This window comes from Sorex fumeus, unplaced genomic scaffold, assembly GCF_029834395.1.
Source record: "Sorex fumeus unplaced genomic scaffold, SorFum_2.1 ptg000111l, whole genome shotgun sequence".
Lineage (NCBI taxonomy): Eukaryota > Metazoa > Chordata > Mammalia > Eulipotyphla > Soricidae > Sorex > Sorex fumeus.
The window spans coordinates 10,840,430-10,868,123 of record NW_026606168.1 but is presented as its reverse complement, the minus strand read 5'-3'; the positions used below and the strand labels follow the sequence as shown (position 1 = coordinate 10,868,123).

Sequence of the window (27,694 nt, the reverse complement as noted above, 5' to 3'; positions counted from 1 at the left end):
GCACCAGCAGGGGAACGTTCCCAGCATCAGAAGTCCTGTTGAGGGGCTGAAGAGGGAATACAGTGGGCAGGGCATTGGCCTTGCATGCAGCCAGCCTGGGCATCCCATATGGTCCCCCAAGCACCACCAGGAGTAATGCCTGAGCTCAGAGCCAGAAGTAAACCCTGAGCACTGCTGGGGTGGCCCCCCCACACAAAAAAAAGATTCTTGTTGAGCTTCCGGGAGCACTTTTCTACCATTTCATACTCGCCAGCAGTGAAGCCATTGTCTGGAGGTGCCACCTCGACAGACATGAGAAGAAACTGGTCTCCCACCATGACCAGAGTCTCAGGGAAGCCAGAGACAGAGCGCTCTTAGGGTCCGACCAGACCCCCGGACTCTACCAGCTCTTGGGTCGGGGTTGTTCATTAGTTCTGGGACTGGTGTCTTTTGTTACTTGTTTGTTTTCATTTCTGAGCCACACCCAGTGGTGCTCGGGGTTCACTCCTGGCTGAGCTCAGGCTCGGGGGACCCTATGGGGTGCCAGAGATGGAACCTGGGTCAGCCATGTGCGAGGCAAGTGCCCTACACACTGTCTTGTCCCTCTGGCCTCAAACTGCTGTTTATTTTTTGCCCTGACAACTACAGCAGACGTACTTACTCCCTATTGCACATCCGGGGGTGGCGGGGGGACGGGGAACTGAATTTATTTGACTTTTTCCAGATCATTCTTTTGCTCTTCAAAAGCTGTAAGAATTCACCGGGTGAAGATTGTGGGGACAGACTATAACTTGCAAAGACTCTGGCACACGGTGGGTTGTGTGTTTGCAAACAGCCTGGAGCCTGGGAAGCCCCCCTGAGTCAGGGACCCTGGAGAACCCAGGGGTATGGGTCAACTCACGGGCGCCTCAGTTTCCTCATCTACAGGGGAGCTTCCGGAGCTCTCTGGAATCAGGTACGTGGAGCGCATGTGGGTGAGGTGATCCCCACTCAGCGGGGAGCAGGGAGTGGACAGGGAATGGGAATGGACAGGGGCAGCTGTGTGTATTTCTGGGGACTCCATTTCCAAATGCCTTCTGAATTCTGGGACCACACCTCACCTTCTGATCCAACACAGATTCACCAAGCACAGCACCCTGTGACATCTTGCCCCTAAAACTCAAATCCCGCTAAAACACACACACACACACACTTCAGTAGACAAGCTGAGGCTCCTAAGAAAGTTCCCAAAGAAGAGGTCCTGGGACGCACAGGTGATGCCACAAGACAGGGGAACACATGCTGGTCTCCCCAGAGTTGTCCAGAAAGGGGCGAACTTTTGGAAGACATGGCTTCTAGTTTCAGAAATAAATACGGGCAGTGCACTGCAGAATGTTCCAGAAAGGTGATTTTTAATGGGGCACTTGCGGCCTCTGATTACCCTGTCTTTGTTGCTTCCACCAGATGCATACACACACACACACGCACGGTCATACTCATGTGCACACACTCTCACAATCACATACTCTTACAGCCACACAATCATACAGCCATATACTCTCACACACATACATACACACTCTCTCAGACTCACACACTCACTCTCACATACACACACTCTCGCACACATACCCTCACACGCTCAGAGACAGACACGTTTATACAGTCTAACACACACAGTCTCTCACACATACACACACATACACTCACACACTCTCACACTCACACACACACATATACACAAACACACTCAAAGTTCAGAGGAGAACACTGAGGAAGCAGGAGTTTCCTCATCTTTCCACACCCCTGAGTTGCTCCCTCCAGCCATGTCCTGCTACCAGCTGCGAGTGGGGCACGACCTCCAGAAAGCCGCCTGCCCTCCGCCAAGACCCGGGCAGAGAGTCAGGGCCCAGGGCTCACCTTCCCCTTCCCACACGGATTCAGCTTGCTGGAAGCTGGCTGGCTCGGGGAAATATGTGGGTAAATGATTCTGCTTATCCCCCAGAGATAAGCAGAGTGAGTGCCCAGGGAAAATCACAGACTCAGTCCCCTGCCACAGACTGGCATCGTGTGGGGGTCCGCGGAGGGGGTTTTTCAGACATTCTAGACATCAAAGACTGAAAACGGGCTGGAGCAATAGTACAGCAGGCAGGGCGTTTGCCTTGCACGCGGAAGACCCAGGTTCGATTCCCAGCATCCCAGATGGTCCCCCGAGCACTGCCAGGGGTAATTCCTGAGTGCATGAGCCAAGAGTAACCCCTGGGCAGCGCCGGGTGTGACCCCAAAAGCATAAAAACAAAGACTGAAAACAGTTTAGGTGGGGGAGGGGTAGCTCCCCCTCTCCCCAGTGCTGAAAACGGACTAGCGAGGAATGCTGGCAGGGAGGGTGTGGGTTTGAGGGCTGGAAGGCTCTCGGGTCACTCGGTCCGGCCAGGAGCTGGAACAACTGTGAGGAGGAAATCGACCCCCTTGGGGGAGTCCCGGCCCCCCCGCTCACCTCAGCAGCCTTGTTCCTCCCCTCATACAGCAGCAGCTCTTCCGACAGCAACAGGGTCCGCGCCGGGTTGCAGAGGTCCAAGGGCTGGAACCACAGGGTCTGCTCAGGACCGACCGTCCTCCCCACCCCAAGCACCCGCTCAGCCCCTCACCCACTGAGGGAAACGGAAGGGGGACGCTCCGAGCCCGTGTGAGACGGCAGCTGCCACCTTCCGCTGCCCCGCCCCCTCATGCGGTGACACCCGGACAGGAAGTCCAACCACAGACTAGGCCTCTCCCCTTTCCCCTGTGCCCCCCACCCCCACCTCTGCAGGAGGGGGGGTCCTGGGTGCCCCAGACCCTAGCCCTCCCCCCACCCCCCGGTCTGTCCTGGGCCTGCCTCATGGGAAAGTCCCTGCAGTCAGACCTGGCCTGCCGAGGGGCCTTGGGAGGGAGGCTCGAGCCCCTTCAAGGCCGGGCCCAGCCCTGTCCACACTCGACACAGGTTTGGACCAACGGTGCCCAGAAGCCTCTGGGAGGTGCACCCAGCTCTCTCATGCCACCCCCATCACCCTGGCCCAGAGAAAGGCCCTGAGTGTTGACTCGCCCAGCAGAGCTGACCCAAGGTGGGTACGGGAGACTCGAAACCCCAGACCCCCCGAGGAGGGTCTCCCTTGAAGGGGGCTCAGAGATGGCGGAACTCAGAGGTATTTCTAGGGACCCGACACCAGCAAGGGGCTGGAGGGAAGGTAGCAAGATGAAGGTCAACTCCACGCAAGCACCAGATGGAGCTGACGAAGCACGGGAGGCTGGAACAGCGGTGGCCCCCAGGACAGGGGTGGGGTGAAGCCCCCCAACAGCGAACCCAAGGAGGCCAGGCAAAGCCAGTAGAAATTACAGAACAGGTTGATCCTCAAGCCCAGCTAGTGAGGCCACGGGGTGAGGAGGAGGAGGGTGTTACCGAGAGAAGAGAATATGCGAGGGGCCTTGCCGGGGGTGGGGACTGGCCAGTCTCGCCATCTCGGCGGGCATGCCCTGTTGAAAGGTTTGTTAAAGGGCACATGGCCGGCCAGAGAGACAGTACAGGAGGTAGGGTGCCCGCTTCCCATGTGGCCCACCCGGGTTTAATCCCCTGCACCCCATAAGGTCCCCCGAGCCCTGCCGAGAGAGATCCCTGAGCACAGAGCCAGGAGGAAGCCCTAAGCACTGCCAGGTATGGCCCCTCACTGTAGTACTGTCCTCTGTTGTTCATCGATTTGCTCAAGCGGGCCCAGTAATGTCTCCATTGTGAGACCTGTTGTTACTGTTTTTGGCATATCGAATATGCCACGGGTAGCTAGCTTGCCAGGCTTTGCCGTGCGGGCGAGATTCTCTCGGTAGCTTGCTGGGCTCTCTCTGAGAGGGGTGGAAGAATCGAACTTGGGTCGGCTGGGTTGGCTGCTTGCAAGGCAAATGCCCTACCCACTGTGTTATCACTCCAGCCCATGGCCTCTTAAACAAAAATAAAATGCCATGGAAGCTTTAGGCCCAGGTGGTGGGTGTGTTTGGCCACAGAAGGGCTTTGCGACTTCTTTCAGACCTTTTGGGTAAATATTTCTACAAATAAGAATTGATCCCCGGGCTGGAGTGATAGCACAACCGGTAGGGCGTTTGCCTTGCACAAGGCCGACCTGAGTTCGATTCCCATCATCCCATATGGTCCCCCAAGCACCACCAGGAGAAATTCCTGAGTGTATGAGCCAAGAGTAACCCCTGTGCATTGCCAGATGTAACCCAAAAAGAAAAAAAAAATTATCCCTGTGGAAGCCAAGACATTGGAAGGAAGGGGAAGGGCAGGCCAGGCTGAGGGGGGTTCCCTTGGGAAGCAGCTGCCATGCTCTGAGAGTGAGTTCTCAGATCCCCGGTGGGGGCCAGGGCTGGGGTGGGCTGGGTGTCCGGGTACACAGCACAAGGCAGGCAGGGGCTGCAGATTTGTGGCTGTGGGATCACCGTGCCGTGCAGGAGAGGCTGAGCCAGCTCTCAGGCAAAGACTTTTCCATTTGCCTAAGGAGCTTTCAGAATGTTTACGCTCCGGGAGTGGGTTCTTTCAGTTCGAGGAAGTCCTCCCAAGGAGAATGATCCTGAGACTCTATTCACACGTGGGGATTTTCATTACAGGCCTATTTTAGTGACAGCAGGCAGAGTCGACAGAACCTAAAGGTCTAAACAAAGACCTGGGCTGGAAAAAGAAAAAAAAAAAGAGGCCACGGCCACAGACTACGCAGCACGGAGCTCGTGACGCGGGGAGAGTGCGAGCTGCCATGTGTGTTTAGAGAGCCCTGGGGTGCTAAGTGGGCGGCAGAGCTAGTTGCTCAGATGTGCGCGGGCACAACGGAAAGAGACCTGAAGGGTCACGTCAGCCAGCCGTGTCAGAAGGGAGGAGGGAGAGAGAAGGGCGGGTGAGACGCACTCTGGGCTCCCGCAGGGGCACGCCTGCCCCTATTTGCTCAGGCCACAGCTCCCGTTGGCCATTTTCAAACACAAACCACCAGATGGGCCCCAGGAAGCTGAGGCTTGGCCAACAGCCCCGGGAGACTCCGGCGAGCAGTGCCAGTGTGTCCGGCCTGACCCCAGGAGAAAGGAGAAGTGAGGAGGGGGACTGAGGGGACCCCGCACCCACCCCCGCCTCACGCTGGCCTTTCCTGCTGCTCCTCCCGAAGCGTCTGTCCCCTCAGAACCAGACTCAGACTCCTGAGCACCTGGAGGGGCGTCTTTTCCCCCATGGGGCCTCCCTGCATCCCGCTGTGGACGGTTCTCTCCCTTCTCCCCCAAGGGTCCCCACGGCGCGCGTCTCACCTGGACGAAGATGGGGAACACCAGGACCTTGGGGGCCAGGGTGACGTAGGTGCCATAGCTGGAGTGTGGTGCATGCGGCCGCAGGGCTGAGCAGTTCTGGTAGTTGCCTTGGCCCTTCATGGTCTGCACCGTCTTCATCAGCCGGGACTTCTTGCCCAGGCCCGTGGAGGACTTGCCTTTGCTGGGACTCCCCGACTCTGCGCAGTGGAGATGGGGGTGCCGTGAGGTATTGCCTGACCTCAAGGGAGCCCTCCCATGAAGAAGGGGGGCTCTTGAGTGAGGTGCAGGGAAAACCCTCCCATTCACAGGAGGCCCCTGGGCCTGGAAGCCACTCCAGGCCTGAGACGCAGCCGGGGTACCCCCAAGGACCACGGAGCCCCTGTCTGGTGACCCAGCTAGACCTCTCAGCTTGGCCTCAAAGCAAAGAAATCAGAAAACGTGGCCCCTAAGACATCGTAAGGTCTGACCATCAGACCTGCCTGGACCATCGGTGGGAGCAGAGCGCAGGGCCCCCCACTGTCTCCCTCCGCACCTGCCCAGCCCAGGCTGCCCACCCAGACCTAGGACTGGGGCCAGGGGCAGCAGAGACGGACTTGTTCTCTTCACCCCACCAAAGCATACACCCCCATCTGGAAACAGCCACCACAGCTGCTCCTGTGTTGGGTCAAAGCCCCCCGCCCGCCTGGAATCAGGTGGCAGTGCCTGAGCCCAGCCATGTTCACCAGCCTGTGCCCCCCACTGTGGCTTCCTATCCCGAGGGTCTTGATTTCAACTGGCACCAAGCCATGCTATGTGTGTGTGTGTACGTGTGTGAGTGTGTGTGTAAATATGTGTATGTGTACGTGTGTTCATGTGTCTGTACACTCCTGTGCTTATTATGTATATGTGTGTCTGTGTGAGTATGCATGTGTGTATGTGTGTCTGTGTGCGTGTACATCTGTGTGCACACGTATGTATATGTGTATGTGTGTGCATGTGTCTATGCATACATGCATGTACTTTTTACATATATATGCATGTCTGTGTGAGTATGCATGTACATGTGTGTGTGTGTGTGTGTGTGTGTGTGTGTGTGTGTGTGTGTGTTGTAAGACCCCAAAGAATACCCCTCCCCAAAAAGTCCTGAGCACAAGGCCTGGAAGCTTCTGCTTTCTTGATTCCTGTGTTGTTCCACGTGTTGTAAAGCTAGTTCATCAGGTGCTCCCAGGGTCTCTGAGAGCCCAAGGTCTTATGGCAACCCCAGCAAGGCCACCACCTCCCGAATCCTGCTCCTCAGAAGCGAGAGGCGGAGAAAGAGAGGCGAGACCCCAAGGCTGCAAGAACAGGGCCCTTGGGTGCCGCATCGCTGTCCTACTGACCCCTTGGCAGAGAGCAAGAGAGTCAGGGAGCTGTGGGGCCAGTGAGACCCGCGGAGGTAAGGTGCCCACCAGACATGCAGCCCGACTGTGGCCAGCCCCAGCACTATGGATGCAAGCCCTGAGCATGCTGGGTGTGGCCCAAACAAAAGCAGAGACAAAGGCGGGGGTCTGGGGCCCCAGTAGGAAGGAGGCCAAGCTCAGAGCAGCTGGACTCTGCCATGCCCGGGCTCCCCTTCCATGTGGGGAATGTTCTAGCCCCTTGGCCAGCACAGCCCGGAACTTCTCTGCTGCTGCAGCCCCTGGGTCTCGGCAATGGGGGTGAGGGGGCGGGAGGTGGCTGGACCCCAGCGACATCTCGGGGAAGCTCCCCACCCACATGAGGGCCACAGCCCAGCCTGGGAGGAAGCCCCAAGCCAGCTCTGAAGGTCTCACACTTGCTTCCTCCGCCCACCTGCCCTTTGTCCTGTGCAGAGCAAGAGAAAAAGCTGACACCTGACCCCCAGCAAGTGGTCACTGACCCCGTGGCATCTTGGGGCCATACTCAGAGCATAAGGGTCATGATTGACTGCTTCCTGCCTCTCTGGGACTGCTGAGCGGGGAGTCAGCAGGGGTTGCAGGAAGTGGGTGAAGGGAGTGGATTCAAGGAAGAAGTTGCCAGGCGCTCATCTGCCCAGCCCATGCAGCAGCCCCAGCCTGGGGGATGCACAGTCTGGTTTGAGCGGGGCGGGGGGGTGTCACCCCCAAACTGCAGCCTTGGCTTCCTCCCACAACAGACCGCCACCCTGAGCAGGTCCCTCCCCATTGGAGCTGCGTTCTCAGCCCAGAGGGGCTACCACAAATGCTACCTCGCACCCCCTGGACGGAGGGAGGCACCTCGTGAGAGCCTGGGGGCTTATTAGACACCCCAAACCCACGACTCAGCTGCGCCTTACGTCTGTGGTGCCCTCTGACCTCACTGTGAATGGGGTCACCGGGGCACCCTGAAACTTACCTCACTACCCGCAGGGAGGTGAAACCACACAGGATGGTAAGTGGGCGACCGAGGCAAACTAGACCAAAAGTGGTGCCGCAGAGAGAGTGCAGCGGGCGGGTGCTTGCCTTGAGGCAACCCTCCTGGGTTCGAGCCCCAGTACCTCTCCGGGTCCCTCGAACCCCGCCAGGAGTGACCCCTGAGCACAGAGCCAGGAGTTAGCCCTGAGAACTGCGAGGTGTGGCCCCCAAACGAACAAAGAAACAGAAAAAAATAGACCAAAATCAGAGAAGTGCCCAGTTTGCTAGGTCCCATGCTGCCCAGCCTGGACCCTCCCGGGCACTGTTTCTGCCGGTCCTTGCCCAGCACCGGGGATGAGTGGGCTTGTCTCCTGCCACCACCCAGTGGTCCCAGGACCCCTCGCTTTCAGCAGGAAAGCTGGGCTTGGCCCTGGGCACACCAGGTCCCTGGGGCCCAGGGAGCTGGGGGTGACTCACCCAGGCAGTCACACCCTCATGCCCCCGCTCCACACACCCCTGGACGTGGGGTGACCAGTCCCTGGGGCTCTCTGAAGCCCATTTCTGAAAATTCTTTTTCCGAATGATCCAGAATTGCCACCCAGATACTGAGCTTCAGTGAAGGAACAAAACAAAAAAACCTACCTCAGTTACCCACCTGCTCCCTCCTTCTATCTCTGGCCCCAACCTCCTCCTCCCCGATCACCCCATTTTTTTTTTGCTCCAACACCTGCCCCACTGACCAAACACAGTAATTACTCAGCTTTGTCCAGCTTCCAGGGTGAACCCACGCCCGGGCAGCCACCCCGCCCCGGCAGTGGTGACTCAGAGCACCCCTCCAGCCGCAGACAATGCCCAGGGCACCAGTGCCCCCAGGGACTCTGCCAAACCCAGGTCAGCGGGCTCCACAGGCTCCATTGAAGTCAGGGTCACTCCACACTCCCTCCTGAGAGGAGGCGGGGCAGCCTGCCTGAGGCAGAGACGGGAGCTGGCACCTCGGGGTGTCAAATGGGTGCTCCGCCAGCCGCCATACCCTGAATCCCACCCCTTCCTTGGAACCCCAGGTCTGGATGCTCTAAAGGTTAGATGCTCGGTGTAGAGCTGATGCACCCTTGGACCCTGGCATAAAGGAAGCAAGGTCAAGTTCTCCAAAGGATGCCTTCCAAACGTTCCCGCTGTGACTCAGACTGCCACCCCCCTCCCTGTCCCCTCAAGTTCCCTGGCGACTGCGTTCTCAGAGGGGGTGCAGAAGGTGGGACAGGCTCAGAGGCCTTGCTGGGCCCCAGAGGGGACACACTACCCGCTGAGGCTAGCCTTGAGAGACACCCAAGCCATTCTCCTCCAGGTCGCCCGCTGCATCTCCTGCTGTTCCTCGCGCTGTCCCTGCCGTTCAGAAGCCACCACCTGGCAGACATGTGTCCACCCCACTGAGGTCTGAAGGCTTTTTAAAAATGGGGGAGGGAAGTATTCAACCAGGAAGAAGAGTCGGGGCTGAAAGGTCGTGAAACGTTCATATCAAACCCTAGTGGCCAGACTTCTGTTAACCTCAGTGTCAAAAGTTTTAATAATATATATTACATATAATACAATATGTAACGAAATATAGTGATAATATATGATATAGTATGTAATATATCATATATTATAGAGCCCGGCAAGCTACCGAGGATATCTCGCCCGCACAGCAAAAGCCTGGCAAGCTACCCTTGACGTATTCGATATACCAAACACAGTAACAAGTCTCACAATGGAGACATTACTGGGCCCGCTCGAGCAAATGGATGAACAACGGGAGGGAAGTGACAGTGATATTTTAATATATTTATATTATATATTATATATATATATAAATTGTAAAGTGTGTCTCATAAAGGCAGGCACATGGGTGGGCAGGAAGGAGGATATTTGTGGAGGGACTTGGACATTGGTGAGGGGACTGGTTTGAAAACATTGCATTCCTGCAACCCAATAATGAATCCTTTTAAATTCAAGGTGTTACCATCAATGTCCTCCCATTGTTCATCGATTTGCTTGAGCAGGCACCAGTAATGTCACACAACAAATCGTGAGATTTGTTGTTACTGTTTTTGGCATATCGAATACGTCACAGGGTACTTGCCAGGCTTTGCCGTGAAGGCGAGATACTCTCAGTAGCTTGCTGTGCTCTCCGAGAGGGGCGAAGGAATCAAACCTGGGTCAGCCACATGCAAGGCAAATACCCTACCCTCTGTGCTATGGCTCCAGCCCAAATTCAAGGTGACTGAAATGGCTTCCTCACTAGTGGGAAATAGTATTTTCCTGACAGGCCAAACCCAGTGACCACAAGGCCCAGCTCCCTGAGAGACAGAGGCACCCCCTCCCCCCAAGCACCCTGAGGCCTGTGCTAAGCACACTGGGCTTTCCTCAGGGGCACAGCGGGTCGCAGATGGGTGCGGGGCTGGGAAAAACCACTTCCAGGAAGAAAGTCAAAAGCTGCAGAAAGATAGGCAGGACTCATGCAGGCCCCAAGCAGCACCCCTAGACACCCACCGGACTGGCGTCTGAGTCAGACAGCTGCCGGGGCTACAGGGAATGCCCACAGCTCTCTGCCTCTGGAAAAAGAGTGTAAACTGAGCCCAGCCTCCACTCCCTGGGGTCCAAACCCAGGTCTGGGACTCAAGAACCCAGAGAGAAGTCTCTGTCCCAAGGCTCCGCACCCCAGGGGCCGCTCAGGGTTTGGGCACCTCCACAGCTGCACTCCAGGGTCTTCTGTCTGATATGCCCAGAAGTGGGAGCGATCTCCCCCTTTCTACAGAGGAAGAAACTGATGGGTACACCCTGTGCCAAGTCCCAGAGCTGGAATTCTGCCTGAGACCTGGCAGTGCCCATCCATGCCACCCCTCCCTGCCATGAGACCTGACCCCTAATGGCGGCTTGGTCACCGTGGACAAGTCCCCTTCAAAGGCCAAGGGGTGTGGGACAACCAGTCATCTATACGGCTCTGGAGAGATGCCCTAGCTGCCTTCAGACATCAGGCCCCAAGCAGGGAGTCCCCGGGTGGGTGTCAGGGTACTGGCATCTGAAGCGAGGCCTCTCCAACCTCACTGTCCCTCTGGGATGCCAGGGCACAGGGAGCCACAGACTCACCTTCGGGGATGGTGTCTTCCTGGTACACGGGCCTCAGCAACTGCAAGGGCAAGACAGGGCTCAGCTTCAGGTGCTCAGTGCTCAGGACCACCAGAGACGCTGCATCCCACCCCAAGGAAGGGCCCCTGAGAACATGAGCTGTCCTGCTGGGAGGGGCCTTGGAGGGAACACAGAGCTGAGAACCCTGCCGAGCTCCGGAGCAGAGAAAGGCTCCTGTGTGGTTAAATCTCACCCCGGGGCCGAGCCCGCACTTCTCGTAGGGTGGCTTGCTCCACAGCACCCCAAGCTAGTACCAGCCATAAAGGAGCAGTTAGGGAGCCAGGGAGACCCGGGCAGAGCCACTGCGGTGGGAACCTCCAGAGGAGGAAAGAGCACGGGACATTTCTCAGACTCTGCCTTCCCAAACCACCTCCTGGGACTGCTGTGCAGGGTCACACACGTGGCCATCCCTTGTGACACCACACACGCTGTCGTCCCCCAAGGGCACACACTCCATCATCCACATGCCATCATAGACTCCATCACCCATGCACAGCATCACATGTTCCATCATCCCTGTCCCATCACGCACACCATCATCCCCCAGGACTTCACACACTCATCACCTCCTAAGCCATTACACACTCCATCTTCCTCATGCTTCCTACATTCCACCATCTCTGCATGCCATCATACTCCGTCACCCCATATGCCATCATGCCCTCCACCCCCCCCACATGATATCATGGCCTCCATCACCCCACATGCCATCATGTACTTTATCACTCCACATGACATCATGGACTCCATCATCCCACATGCCGTCACACACTCCATCACTCCATAGGCCATCATACTCCATCATCCCATGTGGCATCACAGACTCCTCACCTTACATGCCAATCAATGACTTTATCACCCTACATGCCATCACGCACTCCATCACCCCACAGGACATCACGGACTCCATCACCCCACATGCCATTACGCACTCTGTCAACCCACATGCCATCCATGTCTGTGTTCACCTGTATATCAAGTGCTCCCTGCCTCCATGGCAGCCCATCCACTGTGGAAAACACAGACAGCAGAAAGCTCTTCCCCTCCTGGGCTGAACACTTACTCCTCATCCCTGAACCTCACCTGGTCCTGAGGCTATGAGGGCCCATCCTCTCTCTGCCCAGGGCAGTTGTGCAGAGGCTGACCCCAGCCCCATCTCCCTGCCCTTCCTTGCCCCAGACCAGTCATCCGTACCTGGCTCCCAGGGTTCAGCGGGGCCAGGATGATGTAGTTGGGGTCGGCAGGGGCGGTGGCCCGGGACAGTGCAGGCAGGGTGTGCTGGCCGCCACGCTTGGCCACCTCGGTGTAGCGCTCCCAGCCGCCCAGAAGCAGCCCGTCGGAGCTGTCGCACACCAGGTGGCAGCTGTGGCGCTGCTCGGGCCGGGCTGGGGGCCCGTGGGCACAGTTCTTCTCGCGCTTGTTGGGGGGTGACTGCAGGTCATGTGAGGACTTGCAGGAGGCCCGCCGCAGGACCCCGCCATCTGGCCCCGGCTTGACCTGGGGCACCATGCGCCACACCAGCAGGATGATCTCCCCGGGGCAGCTCCTGGAAGATGGGGGGGGGGTGTCACTTAGAGAAAGGTGAGTCTGGGGGAGCCCCAAACCAGCCAGGAATAGGGTCTACTGGAGCAGGGGGGAGAGAGGAGGAGGAGAATGTTCGGGAAAGGAGGGGCAGAGAGGCCAGGCCTAGAGAGGGGTCCCCAATCTCAACCCTAATGGTCAGCAGCGGCTGAGAAGGACACAGAGGCCAAGGTCAGATTAGAAGAATTGAGACCTAAACCTGACGTCTGTCACGAGCAACATACAAGGCAGAGTCAGAACCCACCCGCAGGCAGACCCTCATCTGTCATTCTAGAGCAGAGCTGATGGCTCTCCCCGGGGACCAAGATTTAGGGCACACATACACACACACACACATTTTAATTTTTTGTTTTTTCTTTTCCTGGGCCAAACCCAGCTGTGCTCAGGGATCCCTCCTGGGCGGTGCTGAGGGGACCATAGGTGCCAGGAATTGAACCTGGCAAATGCCTTAACTCCGGTCCTAGATCTGCAGGCCACACATGGGCATTTTAAAGCATCATCAGTTGTGTGGGTCAGAAAGCTGACTCCAGGGGGCTGGAGTGATAGGACAGTGGGCAGGGCGTTTGCCTTGCACGCGGCTGACCCAGGTTTGATTCCCAGCATCCCATATGGTTCCCTGAGCACCACCAGGAGGAATTTCTGAGTGCAGAGCCAGGAGTAACCCCTGTACATCACCGGGTGTGACCCCAAAAAAGAAAAGAGGAGGAGGAGGAGGAGGAGGAGGAGGAGGAGGAGGAGGAGGAGGAGGAGAGCTGACTTCGGGACCAGGGGCATGCCTAGAACCTGAGTCTGATCCCTGGCACTGCATAGGCCTTGGACTACCATCGGGGGTGGTCAGCATGGCCCCCAGCAGCACTGAGCCCGATGGTTTGAAGCACCGACCTGGTGGGTGAAGTGCCTTGGGGAGTGGCCCCTAATCTCCTCTGAGCACTGCTTGAGTGGCCGCCAAACAAACAGATTACAAGGAATCGGGTGATGGAGACGCTTGTGGCACCTTTGCCTCCTGTTTGAAACACCCACTTTGCCGAGGAGCTGGCGGGAATGACTCGCTCCAAGCCCCAGGCCTGCAGGAGAGCCACTCACAGTCCCCTCGGGTCCTCTCCCGGCTCTGCGCCACGACCTGCCATTTCCAGATGCTGAGAGAACCACTCACGGAGGAGCACAGGGAGAGACATGGGGGTGCCACCGTCTGGAGTCCCACCACAGAGCCCCTTACCGAATCTCGTGCGCCAGCTCCACACACTTCCAGTGTTCCACATGCCTCTCATTCAGCTGCAGCACGGTGTCCAGCTGCTGTAGGCCTGCCCGCTCGGCCGGGCCTCCTGGGGGGACCGAGAAAAAAGTCCCCAAAGGTCCGTGACCCTCTCAAGGGAGACCCCGGGTTCTCTGCTTCCTCAGTGACCTGCCTTCTCTGCTTCCTTATCCACAGAGCGGGAGGCCCAAGAGGTGACTGTGAGGGACTGTGAAGAGAGACCCCTCCTCGCCCAACCCTCCCCTCCCTCCCTCTGTGCCCCTTACCACCCCCAGGCCAGCCCGTCCTTGTGGCCCGGCTCACACACGTCCTACAGGCCTTCAACACCATTCCCAAGTGCCAGCCCCAAGCTGGCATGAGCACCCAGAGCCTGAGCCCGGGCATCTTCTGTTAGGGTGCACTAGACTTTGGGGGAAACAAAAAAGAAATGATTCTCTGCAAGTGTTCATCTGACACCCAGCTGTCTACCTGTTGGATCCCCAACATCACACAGGGTCCCCAAGTACCAATGGAATCCCCAGCACTGCCATGTGTGACCTAACCCTCCCCAGTATGCACACGCATGTGCGCACGTGCGCACACATACACACACACACACACACACGCATACACAGTCTGTGCTTATCAGGTTCAGAATCAAAGAAAATGCCACTTCAGGGCTCCTGGGCGGCCCTCATTTTCCCATGTTGCCATGACTGGAAATAGATATTTCACTCCTGGTTGAAGTCATTGGGAAACAAAATAATAAAACTCCATTTTTCTTCTGATAAAATTTTTTTGTTGTTGTTTAAAGGGTCTATTTTCATCAACCACTGTTTCATCTGTGGCTGTTCGAAAATATTATTCTGCTCACATTGAAAAGCCAGGAGTACTCATCTCCCATTTGGGGAGACAACTTTGCAGTTCCAAAGTCTTGTTTGCTGAGTCCAGGTGGGTGGGAAGAATGGGATGTCAGGGGTGGGGGAGTGCCCCTTGGGACACGCACTTACCAGAATCCACGGCCTGGACCCGGACAGGGGAGTCACAGCAGATGGTGAAGCCGAAGCCGTCCTTGCCTCTCGGGATGGCGATCTAGAAGAGGGTCCTGCCTAGTGAGGCCCAGCAGCAAGGCCTGGCTGCCCCCAGGCCCTGCCCAGGGCACCCATTCATCCCAGCCTCTGCCCAGGCTCCTTCAGCATCTTAGGCGTCTGAAGCCTGGCTCGGCCGCGGAAGAGCAGGGGAGCTTGGGTAAACCTTAGAGGGCTTGAGAGGGCAAGTAAGAGCTTCATCCCGGCAGACCTGGCCTTTTCCAAAGGGCCCCCGTTTCCCCATACAGGGTTCCCACCTTGCCTGTGTCCACTGCCCACTCTGGCCCTTCCTTCTTTCACCCGGGGGCTCACGGCTCATTGGTCAGGGCTGGGAAGGTGGCATACAGGAGGCCTAGAGGCCCTGCCCGGTGGTGACAGGAGAGAGCAGGGTCCATGCACACTCAGGCCAAGGGACACGTGCAGTGGACAGGCTCCCAGATTGGGGTGTGGGGGGCACGGAAGGGCTGACCATGAAGCAGCCCCTGGCCCTGCTGTGCCTACCCAGGCCCAGACCTCTCCTTTTAGAAGCCCCCACCAAGAACCTGCCTCCCGAGGCTCTTGGCAAGAAGCACCACGTGTGCCCAGAGGTGGACTGCTGGCTCTTACGTGCAGGAGGTCTGGGCTGGATCCAGGGAACCACACGGTCCTCCCCCCACCCCGGGCCCCCAAGGAACACTAGGAACAACCCCCAAGCCACAAGCTGGGAGTAGCCGCTGAGAATGACCAGACCTGGCCCACCTCCCATCTTTTCCCCAAAATAAAGCATGCAGCCGCAGAGCGTCTCCTTGCAGGCCCTGCTCTGACTCCGTGGAGGTGCTAAGGCTTGAGATCTAATCTCAGCCCTTAGAGCTGCACCAGGCTGCCCTGGGTTGATCCAGTGCAAAGCCGGACCCGGCGTGCACCAGGGAAAGAAACGTGAGACCAGAGAGGGGAAAGGCACCTCCAGGGTGGGTGCCGGAGGGCAGGGCAGGAACCTGGGAGTGTGGAGCCAATGAGGGTGACGGGCAGTGGGCAGGGGGCAGCAACCTCAGGCAGGGTCATAGCATGGTGCCCTCAGCTCAGTGAAGCCCTGAAGTCCTCGGGCGGGGAGCAGGGGACCCGCCTGACCCTTGCAAATGTACTGCCTAGAGCAGGTGGATGTGAGGCTTCGTTGTGTATGTGGGGGAGGGTGGGGAGTGTTAGGGAGACATGGCCCAGGATAGACTGGAAAGAAACTCACTGAGCCAGCCTGGAAGGCCAAGGGCAGCCACGGCTACCTGGTCTCCTCTTGTTAAAGGCCACCTCGCTTTACAGGGCCAGTACCTGGCTTGGAGTCCACCTGCTTGTGGTCCCAAAGGTCAGCAGGCCTGAGGAAGGCGGGGTGGGGAGGTGGGCAGGCAGGTGCCGGGGACAGCCCCCCGAGGCTCCCCTCGCCACCAGCCCTGGGCCTGAATTCAAAGCTGAGTTTGTCAAACAGGAAACCTGACAGACAAGGGGAAGGGGGAGGGGGCAGGAAAATGCCCCGTTCCCATAAGAATTCTGGGAAAACACACGGCTAAGACAGGAAGAGAGAAAAAAAAAGGAAAGAAAGAAAAACAAACCGGGAGTGAGTACGGGAAGGCCAGGGGAGACGGCGGGAGATGGATTCCCCACGTGCCACCTTGCAAACCCCCGCTCCAGCCCAGCAGAAGCTGAGATTCCCCTGTTTCACCCCCCGCCGCCCCCCCCACACACACCCCGGCGCCCAGGCCCTCACCGCCTCCGGCCCCCCAGGGGTGCCAGCTCTGGACACAGGTCTCCAGTACCACTAGGAGGACCAAGTGCTGAGAATCTGGGGTTTGACCCGCACCCCGAATCAAACTGGAGTTGAAGGTGCAGCTGCCCGTAGAATATTTGCTCCCCTCATCCAGGCTGGACTTCCATGGGTACACGCCCTCCCTTTCCGGGGCACCAATCTCAGAACCCAGCCTGAGAGCCAGGCACCCACTGGGGCCTGGCAGGAAGGCAGAGGAGGGGTGTCAGGAGACAGGGGGCTGCCAGGGGGTCGTGGGTGGGCTCTGTCCTGAGGACCCTAGGAGTGTCCTTCCCTGGGGTGCTTCTGGATCTTTCCCGTGCCAAGCCCCCTCCTGCTGCCCTGTCTTCGTCTGACCCCCCTCCCCCCATCGGGACTCAGTGTTTTTTTTTGTTTTGTTTTTTTTAATCCCCCATCCCCTTCGTTTACCAGAAACACCTCTTCTGCATGCGGACCTGGCCTGCTGGGCACTTGGTCTCACCCCAACTCACAACACAGACCAGGCTGGGTCAGGGGTACACAGAGGCTCTGGGAGGAAAAGCGTCACTTTCAAGAAAGGGCCTGGGCCGGGTTGGCTCCAGATCTATCGGGGCCAGAGCCCAGAGCCCCTGGCTCGCTGGGCCAGAGCCCGGGGGGAACTGAGGCTCCTCCCATGTGCCAGGAAGGGTTCTAGGGAGGACTGTGGGGATCTCCCTGTCCATTGGGGGCCCGGCAGCTGGTCACTGAAGCTCACGGAGGGCTTGTTCTCTGCTTGGCACATCCAGGGCTTGCTCCCAGCCTGGGCACGCCCACGGCACCCTCCTTGACCCTCTGCCTTTCTTAGGGGGCAGGAGGTGACCACTCAGGCAGTGCTCAGGAGGTCCTGGGAGGGCCCACTGGAGAGTCTCCGCCAAATGGGCCGCTGGTTCAGCAAAAGAACCCTACGGGGCAGTGCTGCTGGGTCTCTGCAGTGCGGGGAATGCCCCTGCCAGCCGGCGGCACTGCACCCAGCCATGCTCAGGAACCAGGTGTTGCCAGGAATCGAACCCAGGTCCTGCTAGGCATGTTCCTTAACCGCCATCTACTCTCCCACCTGCCCAGCCTCTACTTCTTTTTATTTTTTTTTTTAAACCAAGAAATACCCACCACAGAGTTTCAGGAGCTAACGGACCACCACCCAGTGTGTCCCACAAGCTGGAGATGAACACCACCGGGGAAAGTGGGGGAGACCCCGGGACTCTCTCAAGGCACCCAGGCGGCTGTGTGTGGGGGGAAGTGCCCCCTGCCTCTCTTGCACCTGCGTGCACAGCCAATCCACGCAAACACAACTGCACAAACCAACGTGCACACGCATCACCGGGAGGACTCTGGTGCCTTCTCACGAGTGGGGAAGGTCCAGGGAAATACCAAGTCAGCGGCAAATACAGAGACAAATAGCCTGGCGGCTGGAGCCACCACTGCCTCCGCCGCCAGATGCAGATCGCCGGTTCTGCTGTTGTTATTGTTTGGTTTGGGGTCACACCCCATCCTGCTCAGGGGCAACACCCAGCTGGTGGAGCTCGGGGGACCACGCAGTGTTGGGGTTCAAACCCAGGGCTCCGGCATGCAGAGCATATATATATATTCAGCCCTGTGGGCTAACACTCTAGCCACCCCCACCCCCATCCCCGCCACCCCAGCTCCACCAAGTATTTTTGTTTTCTCTCCTTACTCCACACTCCCCCGTAAAGAAAACTCAGAAAATGAATCAGATGGACCCTCACCGAGACGGCCACTACCCGGCCATGGAAGGCAGAACCAGCCAGCGTGGACCGACCGCTCAGCCCCCAGCCCTTGCCCTCTCTCCCACTCCATGGGGAGCAAGAGGAGGCAAGGGAGGAGAGCCCCCACCCAGTCCCCTCACCCCCAGGCCCCCCCACCTACCCACCTGGCGGTAGCGGCGCTCCGCACACACCTTGCAGAGCCCATTGAAGCTGTTCATGGCTGCGGGTGCTGCCTCGCTCGCTGCCCCATGAAAACCCAGCTCTCCCCCGAGCCGCGGGGGCCGCACTGCGCCCCGCCAGCCTGGCATGACGGCCCTGGGAAGCGGCCCGCAGAAGAATAGCAGGAAACCACCTCTCACCTCCCCAGGCCTGTCTGTGCCGCGTGCCTCTGCCCGATAAGCCGAAGGCTTCCTGAAACCTCCGAGTGACAAGGAAGGGGGAGAGTTTTATATTAAAATTCCTGTCAACTCGTTAGTATTCCCTGAGCCCTGAGGGGAGAGGGCGCCTTTGTCCACCCCCCATCCCCCCACCCCCCTGCATTCTCCCGCCAGGGTCCCCTTTGTCATTCCAGTGTTCTCACCAACACTCCAGATTGGAGGGAACCCAGGCAGAAAACACACACACACACACACACACACACACACACACACACACACACACGGCTGTTCTGGAACAACACAACAGTCAGGCCCCATGCCTTGGGCGCCCAGCGACACTCTGACCCAGCTGAGAGAACCCTGGGGTGACCTGGCGGGGGCCCATTCCTGAAACAGCAAACATTTGGAGGGGCCTGAAAGATAGCACAGTGGGGAAGGCACTTGCACTCAGCAAACCTGGGTTCAATCCCTGGCACCAAAAGGGTTCCCCTTGAGCACTGCTGGGAGTAAGCTCTAAGTACTATTGGGTGTTTCCCAAATCTCTCTCTCTCTCACATACACACACACACACACACACACACACACACACACCCATCTCCCTATTTTGGGGGGTTGGGGGGGAGTCTGCCTGCCGTAAGGAAGCTACTTTCAAGTCAGTTTTCTGGGGCTGCAGAGACGACTCAAAGGGCTGGGGGAGCACTTTGCGAGAGGACGCCTGGCACTGCCTGGCACCAAGTCTGGCTGAGAGAGACCCTGAGCCCAGACTGAGAGTAGCCCCTGTTGGGTGTGGCCAAAAGAACAAGGCCCCAAACCGGAAGCCAGTGTCCTCATGCATTCAGGACTAAAGGAAGGTAAGTAAGAAAGGCCCCCCAGGAGAAGGGGCGATTGGGAGGACTCTGCCTCCTGGCGTCGCCCCTGAAACTGCTGGACTAACCCAAAGAGAAGTGGAGTGGACGGGCTGGACCACAGCCCCCATTCTATTCCCTGTCTGGCAAGCCCAACTTGCTGCAGGACCTACTTACCCCCTCTCCGGGAAGCCCACCCACCTACTGCCTCTCTTCTTGTGTCTTAGGGGACTCCTCTGTGATGCTGAGGGGTCACGAGAGAACCAGGGGTCGGACTTGGAGCCCTCCCCCACACATGGGGCACAAGCTTGGCTCTCGAACCCAGCTCCCTGCCTCCCACTTACCTTCTTATACATATATTTTTTGGTTTGGGAACCACACCCAGTGGTGTTGTTCAGGGATCACTCCTATGGGTGCCCAGGAGAACTTAAGGCGTGGGTGCCTGGGATTAAGCCTGAGTCAGCCATGTGCCAGGCAAGCGCCCAACTGACTGTACTATTGGTCTGACCCATTTCTTGATGCCAGAGTGTCCCTTGGTCTAGCCAGGACAGAGAATGGGCAGCCCCAGTTTCTGACTCTCCCAGTAGGGCAGAGCTGAAATGGGGATTGCCCCCTCTGCCCCAGCTGAGCCCCAATGCTTGCTCCCCACTTCTCTGGGTCCTGGGGAGCCCAGGAAGGACAGAGTTCCCTCAGAACAGCACCCCCGGGCCTCAGGAACCTCGCACACACTGTCTCTGAAGGCCTCAAGCTCCCGTTCAAGCAAGGACAATTCTCCAAACAGCGACTTCGCGCCAGTGCCTCCCAACGCAGTAGCGGCCAGTTTGGGTCCCGGCTGAGTTCACCCAGTGAGGGGAATGAGGTGCCCGGCCTCGCTGGCCACAGCTCCAGGGCTGGCCAATATGGTGCCTCTAATAGCCGGAGGCTGGACCTCTGGAGGGCAGGGACTGGCGGGTTCTGGATTCGATGTCCGCCTAGGGAGATGCTCCATTGGCCATGAATGAGGGGGTCGGCGGGGGGGGGGGGGGCGTGGAAAGGAGCAGAGAAAAACAGACGGGACATGTCTGCTGGGTTCAGGGACACGTCCAGGAAAGCCACGACTGGGGAAACATCCACAGGCCCGCCGTGCTTGGCTGAGGCCTCCCTCCACCCTGTGTGTCCCTCATCTGTATGCTGGGGACTCAGGACCACCTCCGAGGGGGCAGGAGCAGGGGAACCCCTGGTCTAGCTCTCCCTGTCTCCGCTGCAGGAGACAAACCTGGGCCCTGTCTGGCCCCGCACAGACCCGAGGAAACTGGGGGGCAGGTGTCCATAGTGCAGGGGCGCAAGGGGGACATCACAGCTCAGGCTCCTCCTGATGTCAGGCCTGGCAGGTTCACAGCAGGGGGACACGTGGCCACAGTGGTCTGGGAATCTCCAGCAACCCACAGTTAGTGAGATTCGGATCATCCCGTTTCCAGGGCCCAGAGCCCAGCTCTCTCTCTGTTTGTTGTTGTTGTTGTTTTGATTTTTTGCTTTTAGGGTTACACCCGGCGATGCTCAGGGGTTACTCCTGGCTCTGCACTCAGAAATTCCTCCTGGCGGTGCTCAGGGGACCATGTGGGATGCTGGGAACCGAACCTGGGCCAGCCATGTGCAAGGCAAACGCCTTCCCCGCTGTGCTATCGGTCCAGCTCCACCCAGCTCTCTCTTACCCCTGCCCCCTAGCCTGAGTGTCCCTAGAAAATAGCAAAAACTCACCCCTGAGAAATGCACCATTGGGGCCAGAGAGGTAGGACAGGGGCGAGACCCTGGCTGCGCATGTTGCCAACCTGGGCCCCATCTCCCCCACCACAGGTGCATCCCTGAATCCCTTAAGGGTGACCTGAGCACCCACGAGGGACAGCCCAGGGCACTTCCGGCCTGGCCCTGGTGGCCCCCAGCACCGCTAGGCCTGAGCAGCTCCACCCCCCCCCCCCCCCGCCCCCGGTCCCCCCAAGCACTGAAGCGCCAGGTTCAGGCACCAGAAGATGACCCTGTATCAGCTCCCAAATGCTGCCCTGAGTAGGGGTCCCTGAGGCCAGGAGTGGGCAGGGGGCTGGAGCAATGCTGGGGCCCGCCTGGCTGTCCCCACCTACCTGGATTCGCTCCCCATTCTCCACATCCTCACCTCCAGGTATTTGCAGGGGGGGACCTGCGAAGGGACAGAGCAGAGGCAAGATGCTTTTGCAACATCCGAGGTGGCCCAGAGGACCACAGGCCGTGGAAGCCAGGTCACCCCCAACCTGCGATGCGGGTGCCCAGGGCTCAGGCCTGGAGAGGGGGTAGCTCCTGTGCAGGGACAGGACACGCAGAGGCAGCGAGCCCCAGTCCGGGGCCTCGGGACACACGTGTTCCGCCTGCAGAGCACAGCAGCCAGGGGTCACAGGCAGACTGCAGGGAAGGGGCTGGGGGGATCCCACCGGGCCCAGCAGGAAGGTGTGGGAGCCATGCCCACCGCCCCCTCCCGGGAAGAGCAACCAGGGACAGCCGGGCCCAAGGCATGGAGGTGGGACCCAACCCAAGGTGACCTGCAGCCCAGCAGGGCTCAGGCACCATCCCGGGGCTGTGGAACAGTGATCACAGGGGCGATGCTCAGAGCAGGGGCCACATAGCTGGCAGGGCCGAGGCAGGGGGCACACACCTCCCCCGGGGGGCCGCAGTCGCCGCCGGGCCACCTTCAGGTGCTTGGTCCGACCCAGGTGCTGGCCGAGCAGGTAGTACCAGCCATTGATCTCCTGTGCCGAGACAAGGTGGACACACTCAGACCAAAGGGCCGGCACCAGCACCCCTTCCCCACAAAGGACAGCAGCTGAATGGCCTCTGCTACAGGCACACAGCAGAGTGTGCGAGGCACGGGAGGATGCTTCCGATTCCAGGAAGGCCCCGCCCCGGGATGCTCCCGTCTGGGCAGGTTCTCTTCTTCCTAAAGAACTGCCATCTCCCTGCAGGCTGCTCCTCCAGTGGCCTGTGCACGGAGCCCAACAGAGGGTAACAGAACAGCGGGGAGGGACGGGGGAGAGGGACGAAGAGAGGGACGGAGAGGTCAGAAAGGTGGCATGGGGCCACCCCAAGGTGCCACGCGGTCCCCTCCTGGGAGCACTCTTCCAGGTTCGAGGAAGCCCAGGTGACATGGGAGCCTCATGCAGGCTTGGGGCTGCTCCACCCCTTACTGCCCCAGACTTCACTTCCGGGACCTGGAGCCTGGAGCCAGATGGGCAAGTCCTGGGAACAGACCTGGGGGATGTCCCAGAAAGGACACCCAAGGGGAGCTCACGGCCCCCTAGCCAAAAGCCTCTGAGGGCAGGTGAGGTGCTGAGTAGAGCAGGGCACCACTGGACCTTCGGACGCTGGACTCTCTGTATCCCCACGACCCTGCCCAGCCTGCAGGAGGACTTGGACAATCCCTGGGCACCTGCTGAGCCGGAAACTGGGGCTGGTACACAGCAGCCTGGGCTGCCTCCTCCAGGCAGCCCAGGAAAGCTTCAAGTCAGTGTCCCCCATGGCAGATACCTAGAGTCGGGAGGGCATGGAGACCCTGACACTGCGATAGGGTGTCATACCAGCGCAGATCCCAGAAGGTCACGCCACTGGGCATGCATAGAGCAGTGCCTCAGGAGGGGCATGGTTTTGGCGGGGGGGGGGGGGGGGGGGACACCATTTGAGGGCAACACCATTTCAGAGGAGCACTGTTTCAGGGGGACATCATTTCTGGGGAACACTGTTTCAGGGGGACATCATTTCTGGGGGACACTTTCAGGAAGACACTTTTTCAGGAGGACATCACTTCAGGGGGACATCATTTCTGGGGAACACTGTTTCAGGGGGACACCACTTCTGGGGAGCACCATGTCACAGACCAAAGCCCCACATGGGAGCTGTCAGGCGAAGGACACCCCCTACCCCAGCCCTGCCTGAAGCTTCCAGGGACCCTACCTACCTTGTGTGAGGTGAGGAGTGACTTCACCCCGAAGCTCATGCAGCCAACGAGTCCAGTCCGTCTGGGGAACAGGAGGCCAAGAACAAGAGTGAGAGCTGTACTGCGTGGGGGCTCCGGGGGTGGGGGTGGCCAAGCCCTGCCCTCCGCTGCCCTTCATGCTTTTGAGCACTGTGACCTGGAGCCTCTGATCTCACCCTCCCAGCCTCTGTCCCTCCACCGTCTAAAGCCCAGCACGGGCCGGTCAGTGATGGCTATTCATCAAACAACAAGGCAGCCGGGGAACCATCGTGAATCCTGGAGGGGTATCTCTCTCTCAAGTGCCCCGTGGATGAGGGACTGGGCCGTGGAAGGCAGAACCGCAAAGGTCAAGACAGCTGAAGGGAGGGAGGTATCCCTCCAGGGATGAGCGTCCCAGGAGGCAGTCCTAAATTGGCCCAAGCAAGTGAAACGGCAATAGCAAGGGGTGCACTCCAGCACCCCCACGAGAGCCGGTCCAAATGTCAGCCCCAGTGGCTCAGGGGCACCCTGCACATGAGAGGTGCCCTGGAGAATCCCTGGCCGTGCCTACCCAGCCCTCTGTAAATACAGACAGCTGCCAGTGAGCCACCTGATGGTCTGAGGCCAAACAAAGTGGGCTGCTTGCAGATAGCCAAGGCAAGTGAGGGCTATCAAGGCCGAAAACCCGGGCACTGATCCTCACACCTGTGTGCCCAGGGCTGGCAGGTGGCACAGTGGATAAGGCCGTGCAAGCAGCTGCTCCTGATTCGAATCTCTGTCCACCGAGAACTGCCGGAGATTGCTCCTGAGCACAGAGCCAGGAAGAGCCTCTGAGCATTGCCAGGGGTGGCCCCACCACAACAAACCCTGGCACACCCAGAGCTGGGGGGTAGGGGGGGCCCAGAGCGGGAGAGAGCTGCATCCATAAGGTTCCAGTCTACTCCTTATGAATGCACCCCAGTAGTGCTCGAGAGTCCCCCCAAAAATAAGGCAGTATTGCATCATCTCTCCTGCCGTGCCCACTCTGCACCCAGCCTGCTCTCGCCACAACCGATTTTTTCTGGCCCGGGCTCCTTCTGCTCAAACCCTCATCCCCTCGCTCAGACTCCTTGCTCCACTCCTCCACTTACTCAAAGCCCATGGAGGACGCTCCCGTGATGTGACCCTGTGGAAGGCACCCACCTCCCCAGCACCAAAATCAAATCTCCCTGCTGGAGAGCGAGCGCTCAGCTGCCACTCCAGAACAGCCTTGTTAAGACCCTGCCGGCGTCCTTGCTGCCAATTTCATTTCGCTTGTCAGCACCTGCCAGGGCCATGCCAGCCAGTCTCCAAGTGCCCGCACCACCCGGCTGGGGGCCTTTTCTCCACTCCCTGGCTATGCCTCTCGCTCACTCCATCATCACGCGCGCGATGCTTAAGAGTGGCCATAAAAGCCATCTCTTCCTGTTTCTTCTGTAAGTGGAGCATTCATTCCCGGTGCTGGGAGAATGCTAAATGGTTAACAGCCTCCAAGGAGCTTTGCTTCCTGCTAAGGCGCCTGCAATGAGTTGGTGATCGTTGAGGCAGAGAAAATCGCCCTGATTCAGGCCCATAAGCAGGAGCCTCTCGCTAAGTGTTCTTCAATTAGCTACTTCTTATGCCTGCTCTTTGAAAACTCTCTGGAGGAAGCAGACACGAGTACCTGGCAGTCTACCCATCTGCTTATTAACTTGGGAGTGAGCATTCACCCTGGAGACCACCTGGAATGTCTCTGGATGCAAAAAATTCAGGGAGCCGGCCCTGGTTACTTTTGAAAGCTGAGCCCAGAGCCCTGCCCTCGGAGAAGGCTTGACAAATGGGTGAATCCATCATGCCCGTGGTTGGCAGGCACTGGGCAAAGAGCCGCAGTATTAAGGAAGCAAGACAAACACGCAAGAATTTAAACAGCAGTTCAAGACAGCAATTCAAGGGATGCGGCTGGGTGGGTGATTGACAGATGGACAGCTCTGGCAGCAAGAGCTGGAAGGTCAGGAGGTGAGAGAAGAGTTGAGGGCTGAGACGCCTGATGAGGTAAGACAGAGAGAATAAGAGGAACAGCATTTTACACAGAGAGAACAGCCAGTTCAAAGGCTCAGAGGTATGACTTCATAGAATGCTTACAGGACTTGGAGTGGTCCTTTATTTTACAGTGGGGGCCACCCTTAGCAGCGCTTGGCCTAGCGATGTTCAGAGACTCCCCCTTAGCAGTGCTTAGGAGTCTGTGCCACGGCAAGAATCTTACTCAGGAACCAAAGTGATAGGACAGCAAGAAGGCTGTTTGCCTTGCACATGGCCAACCCGGATTCAATCCCAGACATCTCATCTGATCCCTCAAGCACCGCCTGGAGTAACTGCTGAGTGCAGGGCCAGGGGTAAGCCCTACGTACTGCTGGGTGTGGCCTCCAGACAAAAAACAAACAAAAAAGAACCTAACCCAGAGCCTCCCTGGGCCTGTGCCCCAGCACTGGACCCACATTCTCAGCTCTGAGTCTGCCAAGCCTGAGGTAGGAGACCCTCTGTGGACTAAAAGGGCGATCTTTTGAGGGAATGTACTTGATTTCTCTCTTTCTCTCTCAAGGGCCTTAAATAATTTCTGTGATCAACTTCTGCTCAGTTTGGGAGCCAGGGGTTATTGGGGTCACACCCAGCATGGCTCAGGGCTTGCTCCTGACTGCGCTCTGGGATCACTTTTGGTGGCACTCAGGTATTCAGTGATGGGGACAGAACCAGGATTGCCCTGAACTCCCATTCTCTTCTCTCTCTCTCTCTCTCTCTCTCTCTCTCTCTCTGCCCTCAATTTATTTTTAATCTGAAAGCTGATTTGAAACACAGACACTTCTTCCATGCTTCCTCTTTCCTTAGGGTTGGTTCCCATGCCTGTTTGTAAACTTTTAAATGTCACAGCACAAGGCCTGGCTCTGAGGTCCCGGATGAAACAGAGTGACAGATACTAAGCGTGCCCAGGACAGCATGTGACGCACGGCAATGAGCCAAGGCTCCAGAAAAGTCAGCCAGTGTCCTTAGCGTGAGAGGCCTTGGTCTTCAGACACACGCGTGAGTGTGTCAGAGCATACGTTCTGACTTGGCACCCAGCTTTACCATTTGCCCCAGGATTGTTCTCTGGGCTCCTGTTCTGAAAACACTAATGCTCAGTAATAGAAGCTGAAGTTTGGCTGTCACCAATTTTGTACTGTCACGCAGAATTTCTGAAGAGTTCGTCGTCAATAAAAGTTGCCACCACTTGACCAGTGGCGGGGAGGCCCCCAAGGATGGCTCGGGGGTTCTGAGGGCCTTTCCCGGCTATGTGAGGCCCAGCTGTGCAAGTCTGACCCATGCTCAGGGCCGACAGTGCTCAGAGGGCCACCAGAGCCATCCTGAGGGTGCTCAGGGGCCAAGCAGAGCTAGGGATCAAGTACAGATCTCGTGCATGCCAGAATTGGGCTCCAGTCCTTACAACTATCTGCCTAGATTGTTTGATCTGTTTTGTTTAGTTCTTTGTCACCAAGCAGTACTTGGAAACCCAGGAGGTGTGGGAGGGGGGTTGTGAGCAGTGGTTGGTGCTGATCATACCTGGTGATTCTCAGTCAACTTCGCTGGACAGTGAATGCTAAAGCCGGAGGATGAGATGCTGGTCAGGCCCACCAGTGCCAGGGACCACCAGGGCCACACCTAGTGATGGTGGGGATGGAGGCCATGAGGAGTTGGGGGTCAAACCAGGGTCAGATGCATGCAAGGCTGGTATCCAAAGCCTACCACAATCTCCTCGGGCCTTCTTGTTAATTTTATTTGTTTTGTTTTTGTTTGGAGACCACAATTGTCAGTGCTTAGGTTGACCCCTAGCTCAGTGTTCAGGGGTCACTCCTGGCAAGCTTGGAGGACCATATGGGATACCAGGGACTGAATCCCGGTTGGCTGAATGTAAGGCAAACATTCTACCCACTGTTACTATAGATCCAGCTCCTTACTGCTAATTTTTAAGCAAGATAATGGTATGTGATTCTATCTTCTCAAAACCATTCTTTAGAGATAGAGAGAGATGAGACAAAGTTTGGAGGTTTACTTTAAAGTAACCCACAAGTTGGGGGCAGAGAGATAGTACAACAGATAGGGCACGTATCTTGCACTGGGCTGACCCAGTGATGTTTGATCTCCAGCGCCCTATATGGTCCTCCAAGTCCCACTAGGAGCGATCCCTGAACTCAGAGCCAGGAGTAAGTCCTGAATACCACCAGGTATGGTCTAACAAAACCAAATAAAATAAATCAACTTAAATAGAGTCATTCACAGTGGCCAGGGAGAAAGCTCTAAGGG

The 27,694-nt window shown here is 57.9% G+C and overlaps 1 protein-coding gene across 2 annotated transcripts in view; it reads right to left on the bottom strand.

The window, feature by feature from the left end:
• The window catches only part of RGS3 (regulator of G protein signaling 3), a 135,883-nt gene that overhangs the window by 80,844 nt on the left and 27,345 nt on the right, over positions 1 to 27,694 (bottom strand). The window contains exons 6-14 of one of the 2 annotated variants that reach the window (XM_056135385.1): positions 23,369 to 23,429; positions 22,073 to 22,166; positions 21,528 to 21,583; positions 14,601 to 14,682; positions 13,576 to 13,681; positions 11,973 to 12,324; positions 10,740 to 10,779; positions 5,269 to 5,465; positions 2,456 to 2,539 (exon numbers count right to left, since the gene is read on the bottom strand). In XM_056135385.1, the coding sequence (XP_055991360.1) occupies positions 2,456 to 2,539; positions 5,269 to 5,465; positions 10,740 to 10,779; positions 11,973 to 12,324; positions 13,576 to 13,681; positions 14,601 to 14,682; positions 21,528 to 21,583; positions 22,073 to 22,166; positions 23,369 to 23,429 (1,072 nt within the window). Of the gene's footprint in view, positions 1 to 2,455; positions 2,540 to 5,268; positions 5,466 to 10,739; positions 10,780 to 11,972; positions 12,325 to 13,575; positions 13,682 to 14,600; positions 14,683 to 18,355; positions 18,537 to 21,527; positions 21,584 to 22,072; positions 22,167 to 23,368; positions 23,430 to 27,694 lie in introns of those variants that run through there. The other variant, XM_056135383.1, reaches the window with a different exon arrangement.